The 14,616-nt window shown below is 43.7% G+C and overlaps 1 protein-coding gene across 1 annotated transcript in view; it reads right to left on the reverse strand.

The window, feature by feature from the left end:
- Positions 1 to 2,663: 2,663 nt before the first annotated feature.
- The window catches only part of LOC129701539 (protocadherin-10-like), a 179,446-nt gene continuing 167,493 nt past the window's right edge, over positions 2,664 to 14,616 (reverse strand). The window contains exon 3 of the mRNA XM_055642787.1: positions 2,664 to 4,120. Coding sequence (XP_055498762.1) covers positions 4,055 to 4,120 — 66 coding nt within the window. The 3' untranslated portion in view covers positions 2,664 to 4,054. The remainder of the gene's footprint in view (positions 4,121 to 14,616) is intronic.

Genomic DNA, 14,616 nt, shown 5'->3' on the forward strand with positions numbered 1-14,616 from the left:
CACTATTTGGTAGTTGAAAAAGGAAGACAGAAGAGATTCTGGCAACCAAGCCAGGATAATCCAGAGACAGTCAGCACTGCCTCTCCAAGTGCAAAGCTGAGCCACCAGAATAAACTTGTACCATTAAGGGCTCTGTCCCACTTTCCAGAGTTATTCACAAATTCTCTCTAGTTTTCCCCTTGATTCAAACCCGCAGAATGTCCGTAGGAGTCCGTAGATATATCATAGCAGCTCGTTGTGCCAGCCGTAGTTACTTGGGGCATCAGGAAAGTCAGGACTTTTTTTCCAGCCTGATGAAAAGTGTCCACGAGTAACAAAACAGGAGAAAAATTGCAACTCTCAAGGCAAGGGCGAACTGCAGGCAAACTAGAAGTGGCCCAGAAGGCTGAGATTGCCACGCATCCTCCTTCAAAGACCAGGACATTAGTCCCACCTGCTTGAGTTTGTCCCATATCCCTCCAAACCTATCCTATCCATGTATCTGTCTAAATGTTTCTTAAATGTTGCAATAGTACCTGCCTCAACTTCCCCCTCCGGCAACTCGTTCCATACACGCACCACCCTTTATGTGAATAAGTTACCCCTCCGGTTCCTATTAAATCTTTCTCCCCTCACTTTAAACCTATATCCTCGGGTCCATGATCTGAAATGGAAGTCCCTGTGCTTGTTGCCTCAATCAAATTCAGAAACAAAGTACATGGTTATTGGATACAACACATTTATTGCAACAGAAACAAAATGCATTTCACACACAAAATATTTGGCTATTTTAATTTCATTTTAATATATTAATCTCATTTTGGTTGCCGAATACAACTCTCATAATCAACATGTAAATAATTACATATACACAAAGGATGGTAGTTTGTGGCAGAAAAACACATTCCCTTCACATTTTCTTTTCATAATTCATGTACAGTTTTTATTTTTCTAATTAATGTATAGTTTCTGAATCTTAATTTCATTGAACCTCAATTTTTATTAAAAACAATAGAGATAAATTGGTAGAATGGATTAGTTCAAGTATTGCTTTGCAACCTGGCATTAATCATGAAGATAATCTTAATTTATAAAAGCAAAAAAATAATAATTTGATGATATTGAAAGCATAAAGTTTCATATCTTGAAACCAGTGATTTTTACAAATCAACATTTGAAATAGTGTTCTAATTTTGTTTTAAACTTTCTAACTAATCTATCTCATCCATTTCCACAGTGGCACAGCCAAGAAAACTGCAGCCTCACAATTCGATCCTGACCACGGGCGCTGTCTGTGTGGAGTTTGTCAAGCAACCACAAGAGTTCTCTGCGGGTGCTCTGGTTTCCACCCACATCTCAAGGACATGTGGGTTTGTTGATTAATTAGCTACTGTAAGATTATCCCGAATGTGCAGGATAGGATTAGTGTACCAGTGATAGCTGGTCATAAACATACAGATAATATATCATATCATATCTCTATACTTATAAAACTCAGATCTTGGACGTGAATTTATTTTTGTGTGTGCATTTGTTTGTGTGTAATCACATCTTCGCAAAAAAACGATGTATTAACGGTAAAATGTTTACATATTCCAGTAGACATTTTTCCCGTGGATTCCAAAATCGCCTTATCTGAAAATGTCATGCTTTATTTCTCGAGTTATTCCTAACATTGTTCAAAAATCTGACAAAAGTTTGAATTTAAGAACGACTGTCTTCCACTGATGATGCAACAATGGGACTGCGTGCCGTTCTTCCTCGCGCTGCGAGTGATATCATCCCAGCAAATCGGTTCCTGTACTCGCCCCGGGTCCTTGCAACTGGACCTGGGCTGGGGCAGAGCCTGGAGCTAGAGTGAGGGAGTATTGCGTTCAGGAACCTGCCCTCCCCTGTGATGCTGTGCATGCATGGTGTAATGCCCCCCACCCCTCAAACTCTGACCACCTCTCTCTTAGCCCCCGCTCCCTCTCTGCCCCTCCCCCACTCCCTCTCTGCCCATCCCCCTCAGTCTCTGTCCTCTGTCTCTGCCCTCTATCCTCTGCCTCTGCCTCTGCCCTGTAGTTGCCCTCTGTCTTTACCCTCTTTCTCTGCCCACTGTCTCTGCTCCTGCCCTCCATCTGCCCTCCCTCTGCCCCTGCCCTTCCTCTGCCCTCCCTCTTCCCCTGCCCTCTCTCTGCCCTCCTTCTGCCCCTGCACTCCCTCTGCCCCTGCCCTCCCTCTAATCCCACACACTCTCTCCGCCTCTGCCTGCTCTCTGCCCCTGCCCCCCTCCCTCTCCCTCTCTAGCCGCACCTGCGAGTAGGGGGCTATGTGTGTGGATAGGGTGGGGCTTGGGGTAAAAGGAGCAAATGAATAATATTAATATAATATCAAGGTGGGTGGTTAGTGTAGGCGTGTATGTGGGGGGTGTGTGTGGGGGGGGGGGGGTGGTGTGTGTGTGTGACACCTCAGGCTGCCCCCCCCCCCCCCCCCCCCCCCCATTCAATGAGTCCCACTTGGTCTAGTACCTATTAAAAGTCTGATCTTGGATGTGTGTGTGTGTGTGTGTGTGTGTGTGTGTGTGTGTGTGTGTGTGTGTGTGTGTGTGTGTGTGTGTGTGTGTGTGTGTGTGTGTGTGTGTGTGTGTGTGTGTGTGTGTGTGCGTGTGTGTGTGTGTGTGTGTGTGTGTGTGTGTTGTTTGTTTGTTTGTGTATAATCACATCTTCATGAGAAAACAACGCGCTAATGGTGAAATTTTTACATATTCTGGTAGAGATTTTTCCCATGGAGTCCGAAATCTGAAAATGTCATGCTTTATTTCTCGAGTTATTACTGAAAATTTTAAATAAATATGACTTGTCTTTCTCTGACAACGTCACAATGGGTCTGCTTGCTGCCATCGTTCTCGCGCTGAGAGTGACATCCCGAAGCTGTGCGGGTATATAGGTTAATTGGCCCTCTGTAAATTGAACCTAGTGTGTCGAGAGTGGATGAGAAAGTGGGATAACATAGAACTATTGTAAACACGTGATGGATGGGTCGGCAGGGACTTTTCACTTCTAACTTTTGCCAGTTTCAATGAAATCACCTCAAAATGAGACTTTAGATCTCTTTATATTTGACATGCTGCCTGTCCTTCTGCGTATTTCCAGCATTTTCTGTTTTGGCATAAGATGCCCAGTATTTACAGTATTCAATGGTTTTGCAACTTAATGAGCAAAGATACTATGCCATCAGTAACAAAGATGAATGTAAAGTCCCCTTGCATTGGAAAGCTTGCTCAACAAGTACAGTTAGATGTCCTTCAGTGGAAATTAATAAAGTTTAGTTTAGTTTAGAGACACAGCGTGAAAACATTCCCTTCGGCCCACTGAGTCCATGCCGACCGGCAACCCCCATACAGAAGCACTTTGCTACACACAAGGTACAATTTACAATTTTTACCGAACCTAAATTAACCTGTAAACCTGTACATCTATGGAGTGTGGGAGGAAATCGGACATGGTCACAAAGTGAACATCCAAACTGCATACATACAGCACCAGTGGTCAGGATCAAACCTGGGTCTCTGGCGTTGTTAGGCAGCAACTCGACTGCTGTGCCACCCTTCTCAGCAAATTTCCATTTCCTTATAAGAATCAAGTGGAAAAAATACCACAACATTTTGGAACATTATCTTGCTGAAGCAACCACTCTGAAATATTGAGAATGCCCTCTCCCATAAGGAGTGTGATATTTATACCCCTCTCCTCACCCATGGCCACACACCAAGAATAAATAGGCTAGTGAAATAATGGAAGCCACTTCCCCCCAATGCCTGTCCTCCCCCATTTTAAAATGTCACTAGAAAAACATAATTCAATTCATTTTCCAATTTCAATTATTTTCTTACATACGATCATCAATTATATTACAATGGTCACTGTTCATCAAAGTGGAACACACTTAAATATCGAGTTCAAAGCAATTTTTGTTTAGAACCTTTATTACATAATATTTTCATCACTGCTTGGAGATACAACTTCCCAGTGGCATTGTGAACATGAAGATGTTTGCCATATTGACGTGTATATCCATGTAGTCATTTGGAATGTCAAGGAGGTCCATACTTGGAAATCTGGTCTTCGGTCTCCCAGAGATAATGATGTGAAACCATATTCTGAATAAGATAAAAGTTTGCAGAAATCATTATTTTAATAATCAAGCTTTTTGCTTCTCATAAATACTGCCTAAGTTTGGTATGTTCCCAACAATCCTCACCAACTTCTAAAGATGCACTGTAGAAAGTAAGGCCACCGGCATAATCAAGGACCAGTCTCACCCGGTCACTTCCTATTCTCCTCTCTCCCATTAGGGAAGAGGTACAGAAGTTCCAGATTCAGGAACCGTTTCTTCCCAGCTGTTATCAGGTAATTGAATGGACCTCTCATCAGCTAGAGTGCAATCCTGAGCTCCAGTTTAAATCATTGGAGACCTTTGTACCATCTATAATCGGACTTTATTTTACTTCAATGTTATATCTTCCACTAAATGTTGTACTTCATCATTTATCTGTGCACTGTGAACGATTTGTAATCAAGTATAGCCTTTTCTTTGACTGGATAGTACTCAAACAAAAGTTTTTCACTGTACTTTGGGGACACATGACAATAATAAACTAGACTGATTATTTTGGTTTAAGCTCTTGTTTTTTATCTAGTATGTTAACTTATCTTCAGAAAATATTCAATATATATATAGATGTGACAAATAATTGGAGACACGAGGAACTACAGGTGTTGGATCTTGATTAAAACACAAAGTGTTGGAGGAACTCAACGAGTCAGGCAACATCCCTGACTGTCATGGATAGGCATTGTTTTGGGTTTGGATCCTTCTCCAAACAATTAACATAGAAAATAGAAAATACGTCACAGAAACAGCACATTGGCCACAATGTCTGTGTCGAACATGATGCCAAGACAAAATGTTATCACTTTAGATATACAGCATGGGAACAGGCCCTTCAGCCCACCGAGTCAATGCCGACCAGTGTTCACCCTGTACACTAACACTATCTTACACACTAGGAACAATTTACAATTTTACCAAAGCCAATTAACCTACAAACCTGTATGTCTTTGGACTGTGGGAGGAAATGGGAGTATCTGGAGAAACCCCATGCGTTCACAGTGAGAACGTACAAACTTTGTATAGACAACACCTGTAGTCAGGATCAAAACCAGATCTCTGGCACTGTAGGGCAGCAGTTCCACCATGGTGCCCTTTATCTCCCTGCATGTGATCAATGTCCCTCCATTCCCTGCATATCCATGTGCCTGTCCAAAAGCCTCTTCAATGCCAGTATGATATCTGCCTCCACAACCACCCCTGGCAGCACATTTCAGGCACCCACAACCCTCTTTGTAAAACAGCTGCCCCACACATATCTTTTAAGCTTTGTCTCTCTCACCATGTTTGTTGTTTCCATTCAGGGGGAAAAAGTTCTAACGGTCTACCCTACACTAATTAATGAATACTTTTTTCTTGTAAACTAGCTTTTTAAATGTTTGCTTTAATTTTCTCTCACCAGTTGCGTATGATATAATTAACTGTGAAATGCATTGACATTACTCACCTAGACTACTTTAACAACACCTGACAAACCCAAGAACACTAGCACCAAGAAAGACAAGAGATGCAAGTACCACCACCTGCTGGTTCAACTCTAAATCACACACCGATGAACATGGACATTTTTTGTTCAAAATCATTCCCCAGCAACAGCATGGGAGTATCAGAAAGGCAGTAGTGGATCAAAACTGCCTATTCAAGGGTAGTTAAAGAAAGGCAATCAATGCTGCTCATAATGCAGGGTTGAGATCTCAACAATGAGCGATATAAGAAACTGAAGTAAAAGTATGATGAGCATTTGACAACTCTGGGCCTGTATTCGCTGGAGTTTAGAAGGAAAAGGGGAGACCTCATTGAAAGTTACCGCATAATATAAAGCCTGGATAGAATGGAGTGGAGAGGATGTTTACACTAGTGGGAGAGAGTAAGACTAGAGGGCACAGCCTCAGAATAAAAGGACGTACCTTTAGCATGGAAATGAAGAGGAATTTCTTTAGGCAGAGGGTGGTGAATCTGTGGAATTCATTGCCTCAGGCAGCTGTGGAGGCCATCGTTGGATATTTTTATGCAGAGATTGACAGGTACTTGGTTTATAATGGTGTAAAAGGTTACAGGGAGATGGCAGGGGAAAGGGGTTAAGAGGGAAATATAGATCAGTCACGATTGAATGGGAGAGCAGACAATAGGCCAAATAGCATATTTCTGCTCCTCTGACATGAACATGAACATGCATTTGTTTATCAGAACTTAAAAATAATTCACAGCCACATAACATTTTTGACATTGTGTCACTGATGCAATGTAGATAGCCCAACAATCAATCAATCTGCAAAGGTTCAGCTTTAGGCTAAGATTTATTATTGTCACGTGTACTGCAGGTTCAGTGAAGATCTTTGTTTTGCATGCTATCTAATCGGATCAGACATATCATTCATAAATACAATCAGGACAAACACAAGCACAATAGGTAGAGCGAAGGGGAAGATACAGAGTGCAGAATATAGTTCTCAGCATTGTAGCACATCACAAAATCCAATGTCCACAATAGGGTAGAGGTGAATCAGACAGTGGCCTAGTTTATGGATGGACCGTTCAGAAGCATGGTGACAGATGGGAGAGACGGTTCCCGAATCTGGTGGTGCGTGCTTTCAAGCTTCTGTACCTTTACCGGATGGGAATAGGGAGACAAAGGTGGGACAAGTCTTTTATTAACTTGGCTGCTTTTCTGAGAGTGTAAATTGAGTAAATGGTGGGTAGTCTGATCTAATGGACAGGATTACATCTACTACACTTTGTAATTTGTGGCACTCCTGGACAGAGCTGTTCCGAAATAAAACTGTGATGCAACCCATAAATATTCTTTCTACTCCGCATCTGTGGAAGTTTATAGGTGTTATTGAAGGCATAACAAATGTTCTCAGTCTCCTCAGGAAGTTGAGGCATTCATTGGTGTGCCATCTTGGCTGTATCAATGTGGTCGGTCCACATTGGAGGGCGACCTGGAGTATATATGTTCTTCTTCAAACAACATAAAGGATATTCAAAGGGCTTTGAAACCGCATCTTCATTAATATAATGCTCCTCGTGCAATGAACTAACAACCCGTTTTCGATGTTCCCAATCACTTCCATTCCAAGATCATAATACCAATGTGGAGCAATATAACAAAATTAAATCAACTTTACTTTGTATTTTAAAATGAATTCATGTGTAAATTTGGATGTGAATGTTAATAATGCATGAAACAGACACAAGGAATGATTCATTGCAGACACACCGAACTGCAGCTGCAGGTTTACATAAAAAGACTAAAAAAAAGTGCTGGAGTAACTGCGCATCATCTCGGAAGAACCAGGTTCGGTGATGAAGAAGGATCCTGACCTGAAATATCACCTATCCATGGTACACAAAAAAGCTGGAGAAACTCAGCGGGTGCAGCAGCATCTATGGAGTGAAGGAAATGGGCAACGTTTCGGGCCGAAACCCTCCTTCAGACTGATAGGGGGTGGCGGGGAGAAGGAAGGAAAAAGGAGGAGGTGGAGCCCGAGGGCTGGGGGATGGGAGGAGACAGCCCGAGGGCTAAGGAAGAGGAGGAGACAGCAAGGGCTAACAAAATTGGGAGAATTCAATGTTCATGCCCGCAGGCTGCAGACTCCCCAAGCGGAATATAAGGTGCTGTTCCTCCAATTTCCAGTGTTGCCCGCTCTGGCCATGGAGGAGGCCCAGGACAGAGAGGTCTGATTCGGAGTGGGAGGGGGAGTTGAAGTGCTGAGCCACCGGGAGGTCAGGTAGGTTCTTGCGGACTGAGCGGAGGTGTTCGGCGAAACGATCGCCCAACCTCCGCTTGGTCTCACCGATGTAGATCAGCTGGCAGCTAGAGCAGCAGATGCAGTAGATGAGGTTGGAGGAGATACAGGTGGACTCTGTCGCACCTGGAACGACTGCTTGGGTCCTTGAATGGAGTCAAGGGGGGAGGTAAAGGGACAGGTGTTGCATTTCTTGCGGTTGCAACGGAAAGTGCCCGGGGAGGGTGTGGTACGGGAGGGAAGGGAAGAATTGACAAGGGAGTTGCGGAGGGAGCGGTCTTTGCGGAAGGCAGACATGGGGGGAGATGGGAAGATGTGGCGAGTGGTGGGGTCACGTTGGAGGTGGCGGAAATGACGGAGGATTATTTGTTGTATGTGACGGCTGGTGGGGTGAAAGGTGAGGACTAGGGGGACTCTGCCCTTGTTGCGAGTGTGGGGATGGGGAGAGAGAGCAGTGTTACAGGGTATGGAAGACACCCTGGTGCGAGCCTCATCTATGGTGGAGGAGGGGAACCCCCGTTCCCTGAAGAATGAGGACATTTCGGATGCCCTGGTGTGGAACACCTCATCCTGGGAGCAGATGCGGCGTAGGTGGTGGAATTTGGAGTAGGGGATGGAGTCCTTACAGGAAGCAGGGTGGCAATAAGTGTAGTCTAGATAGCCATGGGAGTCAGTGGGTTTATAGTGGATGTTGGTCAGAAATCTATCACCTGCGATGGAGATAGTGTCTCCAGAGTGGCTGCCAGACCCATTAAGTTACTCCAGCACTCTGAGTCGTTTTTTAGTAGTTCATATTAATGGACAGTTTGGTTAACAACAAAGATATTTTGAAATATTAGGCAGCACAGTCCTCTATCTTTCTATTTTATTTGGAAATTTCAAGCCAGCTAATAGCTCAAGGATGAGACATGCACAGTGCAATAATGATAAATGTGGGATATTAACACAATGGGTGTTCTGGCACCACTATAAGAAACATTCCATTAGTGTTGGAAGCATTTCATTTAACAATCATTGTCTTACATAAATAATGTAGGAGTAAAAATATATTCTGGTGAAACTCTTTGCTATCAGAACTTTCAGAATGTTATTCAGACAACAGAGAATTGTTTGAAAAAATGAAATTGTTAATTATTTTGTCTCTGTCTATGAGTGGAACAGTGGCGCTGTGGTAGAGTTGCTGCCTTACAGCGCCAGGCACCTGAGTTCAATTGTGACCAAGGGTCCTGACTTTACAGAGCTTGTACATTCTCTCTGTGACCGCATGGGTTTTACATAAATACATAGATACATAGACTATAGGTGCAGGATTAGGTCATTCGGCTGTTTGTGCCAGCACCACCATTCAATGTGATCATGGCTGATCATCCACTATCAGTACCCCGTTCCTGCCTTCTTCCTATATCCCTTGATTCCGCTAGCCCTAAGAGCACTATCTCTCTCAATGCATCCAGTGAATCGCTGAGGCAGAGAATTCCACAGATACACAATACTCTGTGAAATTTTTTTTCCTCATCTCAGTTCTAAATGGCCTACCCCTTATTCTTAAAGTGTGATCCCTGGTTCTGGACTCCCCCAACATCAGGAACATGTTTCCTGTAGCGTTTCCGAGCCCTTAATAATTTTACATGTTTCTATAAGATATCCTCTCATCCTTCTAAATTCTAGTGAATACAAGCCAAGTCGCTCCATTTTTCATCATTTGACAGTCCCGCCATCCCGGGAGTTAATCTCGTGAGCCTATGCTGCACTCTCTCAATAGCAAGAATGTCCCTCCTCAAATTAGGAGACCAAAACTGCACACGATACTCCAGGTGTGGTCTCACCAGGGCCCTGTACAACTGCAGAAGGACCTCTTTGCTCCTATACTTAACTCCTCTCGTTATGAAGGCCAACATGCCATTAGCTTTATTCATTGTCTGCTGTACCTGCATGCTTACTTTCAGTGACTGATGAACAAGGACACCCAGGTCTCATTGTACTTCCCTGTTTCCCAACTTGACACCATTCAGATAATAATCTGCCTTTGCTATTCTTGCCACCAAAGTGGATAACCTCACATTTATCCACATTATACTTAATCTGCCATGCATCTGCCCACTCACCCAACCTGTCCAAGCCACCCCGCATCCTCATAGCATCCTCTTCACAGTTCACACTGCCACCCAGCTTTGTCATCTGAAAATTTGCTAATATTACTTTTTAATTCCTTCAACTACAGTAAATCATTAATATATATTGTAAGTAGCTGCAGTCCAATTCCGAGCCTTGCGGCACCCAACTGGTCACTGCCTGCCATTCTGAAATGGACCAGTTAATCACTACTCTTTATTTCCTGTCTGCCAACCAGTTTTCTATCCATGTCAATACCCTATCCCCAATGCTATGTGCTCCCATTTTGCCTACTAATCTCCTGTGGGACCTTACCAAAGGCTTTCTGAAAGTCCATGTACACCACATCCACTGGCTCTCCCTCGTCCATTTTACTTGTTACATCCTCAAAAAACTCCAGAAGATTTGTCTCCAGGTGCTTCGGTTTTCTCCCACATCCCAAAGATGTGCAGTTTTGTAGGTTAATTGGCTTCTGTAAATTGTCCCCAATGTGTACGATAGAACTAGTGTCTGGGTGAATGTGTGTTGTTGCAGACTTGGTGGGCCGAAAACACTGTCATTGAATTAAACTAAATTACGATGTTGACTGCCCATTGAAAAAAAAAAAAAAGGACACATAATGCCGGAATAACTCAGCAGGTCAGGCAGTATCCATGGGGAACATGGATATGTGCTGGAGTAGCTCAGCAGGTCGGGCAGCATCTTTGGGAAACATAGATAGGTGGTGTTTCGGGTTGCGACCCTTCAAGCTTAAGCAATGAAACACTTTGTACTTTGCATCACTGAAGGAAGTCAAAGCAACCAAGATTTCTGTGTTTTACTTGGTCAATAACCTAAAAATATGCACATCACATGACAAAGGTTAGGTTTTGCTGGGAAATGTCAATATTTCGACATCATATCCAGATCATTAACTGAAATCATGTGATTTCTGAATATCCTTCCCTTCTACACCAGAAGATGGCAATATTGTCCACGTTTTTCATAATTCCACCTGAAATACACAGTTCTGTTGGAAATGTATGCCTCTGTCCATTATAAAAATAAGACAGCTAATATTAGTCACCAGCCCTCCCCCCCCCCCCCCCCCCCCCCCCCCCCCCCCCCCCACTTACATTCAGGGTCCGAACCCAAAACATCATCTATCTTTTATCTCCCGAGTGGCTGCCTGACCCATTGTGTCACCGCGGCGCTTTGTGTCTATCTTAGGTATAAACCAGCATCTCAGTTCTTTGTTCCAACATTTTGGCTTGCTTCACTGAGAAATCTCCTCAAGGTATGCTTACTTTGAAGAGGTTCTCCTCCTCTCTCGGACGGGAGTTCTGCAAAACTATCTCTCACTACTACCACTCACCACATCTTCCCATCTCTCCCAATGTCTGCCTTCCGCACAGACCACTCCCTTCCGCAACTCCCTTGTCAATTCTTCCCTTCCCTCCCGTACCACCCCCCCCCCCCCCCCCCCCCCCCCATGGGCACTTTCCGTTGCAACCGCAAGAAATGCAACACCTGTCCCTTTACCTCTCCCCCTCGACTCCATTCAAGGACCCAAGCAGTCGTTCCAGGTGCGACAGAGGTTCACCTGTATCTCCTCCAACCTCATCTACTGCATCCACTGCTCTAGATGTCAGCTGATCTACATCGGTGAGACTAAGCGGAGGGTGGGCGATCGTTTCGCCGAACACCTCTGCTCGGTCCGCAAGAACCTACCTGACCTCCCGGTGGCTCAACTTCCCCTCCCATTCCCAATCCAACCTCTCTGTCCTGGGTCTCCTCCATTGCCAGAGTGAGCAACACCGGAAATTGGAGGAACAGCACCTCACATTCCGCTTGGGGAGCCTGCATCCGGCGGGCATGAACATTGAATTCTCCTAATTTTGTTAGCCCTTGCTGTCTCCTCCCCTTCCTTAGCCCTCGAGCTGTCTCCTCCCATCCCCCAGCCCTCGGGCTCCTCCTCCTCCCTTTTTCCTTCCTTCTCCCCGCCACCCCCTATCAGTCTGAAGAAGGGTTTTGGCCCGAAACGTTACCTATCTCCTTCGCTCCATAGATGCTGCTGCACCCGCCGAGTTTCTCCAGCATTTTTGTGTACCTTCTCACTACTATTTGTCCCGGTCTTTTCTCGCCTCCAGTTCTTTCCCTCACCATCATCCCCTCTTTACTGAGGAGATTCTGACCCAAAACGTCACCTATGCACCTATCCTTTTTCTCCAGAACCCATTGGAGTTACTCCACACTTTGTGTCTATCTTTTTTTTTTAATCTGCATCTGCAGTTCTTTGTTTCTACTTCTTATAATTGTACTCTCACTTGTCCACTTTAAAGCTGAACACAAATGATCAATTGGATTTAATTTAATTTTGTTTAATTTAATTTGTTTGTTCACAAGACATGGGCTGTACTGCCAATGGTCTGCTTTTATTTACCATCAATAGTTGTCCCTAACTGAGAAGGCAAGTAAGAAACAGGCACATTTCTGAGCATTGAGTGACTTATAGGCCAGGCCATGAATGTATGGAATATCTCGGCCAATAAAGGACAATGATGACTTAGACGACATTTTTCGTAACAATCAGTTTCATGGTTATATTTTACTGAGACTGATACCTCTTTTTACAAACTTAGGTTGTTTTCGTTAAAGTGTCAATGAGGAGGGATTATAAATCCACCATTTGCATCAATGGTACTCAAATTCAACCTCTGATTAATGACAGACCTCTAGGTCATTTGACCAGCATCAATTCCATATATGTTATACTGTATACCCAGGTTTCCAGTGAAAGAAAGACAAAAAACTTACAATGTTCATGGTCAGAAAATCCCAAAATACTTTATTGCCAGTTTATGTTAACAGCTAAAGTATGATGACTGGTGTAAAGTGGGAAATGTGGCAGACAGCATGTGCATTGAAAACTCCCAAATACATCAGCAACAGGAAAGAGAAAAAACTAAACTCAGACTCACATTCTGATGAATAGTATTTCTCCTGGAATGTTAATAAAGTCATAGGGCATGGAAATAGGCCATTCAGCCCAACTTACCCACGCTGACCACAAGCCCCATCAACACTTGTCTCACCTGCTTGCAATTGGCCCATGTCCCTCTACAACTATCCTATCCATATACCTGTACAAATGTTTTATTTCATGTTGTTATAGTACCTGCCTTAACTACCTCCTCAGGCAGCTCGTTCCATATATCTACCACCCTTAGTGTAAAAAGGTTGCCCTTCGGGTTCCAATTAAATCTTTCCCCCCTCAAATCATTGAGCTCAGGTTCTCAGATTCAGATTCAATTTCGAGCAGAATAGGTTCTTGATTCCCCTACACGTGGTAAAAGACTCTGTGCAATTACCTTGTCTATTCCTCTCATGATCTTAATGTTAATGTTTTAGAAAGTAAGCCTGGAAATTAATAATAGAAATCAAGCAAATGCCAGGGGATATAAAGAGACATTAAGCATCATTCAACAGAAATAAAAATAACACCCCAGAATTAGTTCTAAAAGTGGAAAATTCAAGGTGAAAAGGGCATAGCTTTAAGATGAAAGGATAAAAGTTTAAAGGAGATGTGCAGGCCAAGTTTTTACACAGAGGATAGTATGTGCCTGGAATGTGCTACCAGGAGTCGTGGTGGAGGCACTGATTGATTGATTGGTATGATTGGATAGTTGTGTTTAAGATATGCAGGGAATATGTAGGCCTCTGTAAATTGCCCCAAATGTGTCCGTAGTGGATGAGAAAGTGAGATAACATTGAACTAGTGTGAATGGGTGATCGATGGTTGGGATGGACTAGGTGGGTTAAAGGACTTGTTTCCATGCTGTATTTCTGAACTAAACTAAATAGAGGGATATGGATCACATGCCAGCAGATGAGATTAGTTTAACTTGACATCATGTTTGGCAGGCATATTGTGAGCCAAAGAGCCTGTTCATGCACTGTACATTGCTATGTTCTATGTTCTATATGTTCTAATTGGATTAAACTGAGGAATCCGGAGAGATAATTTTTAATGCACTGGATTTTAATTCATTGTGAATGTTACAAATCTGGCAGCTGCTTTGGTCTAAAATATCGAGGACTGACTCCAAATACAATTTAGTAAGTAAGCAAGCTTTTGATAATATGAAGCAGGTGGAGTCACTGTCATTGGCTAGTATGAAATAGACAATCTACATCTTTCCTTGTAGAAACAAAAGAAGCATCGGTGGCTAAGCAATACAGGTGGAATGTTAATAATACATTTGCAAAATTACACAAAATCGCCATATCTAACGGGTATAACCAATGGCCTGCAAACCCATCCGGCCCGTGTGTGGTACGAGTCCGCCTCACCTCCTTTCACTGGAGAAGATACCGGGTAGAAAAATGGGGAAACAGCCGGCAACCCGACGGGGAGAGAGGATGCCGAGATAGGCGAGCTAGTCGCCAAATGCCGCGGGGAGACCAGGATGGAAACGATAGGTGGCAGCGGGGCCAACTGTGGGAGGGTACATGAAACGCCATACACCAGGATATGGAGTCGCTGGACGCAGTTCCTTCACCGGAAGGATATGTTGACGGTTTGGTCTGTAGATGGCTCCGTCCACTTCGACCACATAAGAGAGCGGCTCTTTAGCAGGGCCGG

This window comes from Leucoraja erinacea, chromosome 11, assembly GCF_028641065.1.
Source record: "Leucoraja erinacea ecotype New England chromosome 11, Leri_hhj_1, whole genome shotgun sequence".
Taxonomy (NCBI): domain Eukaryota; kingdom Metazoa; phylum Chordata; class Chondrichthyes; order Rajiformes; family Rajidae; genus Leucoraja; species Leucoraja erinaceus.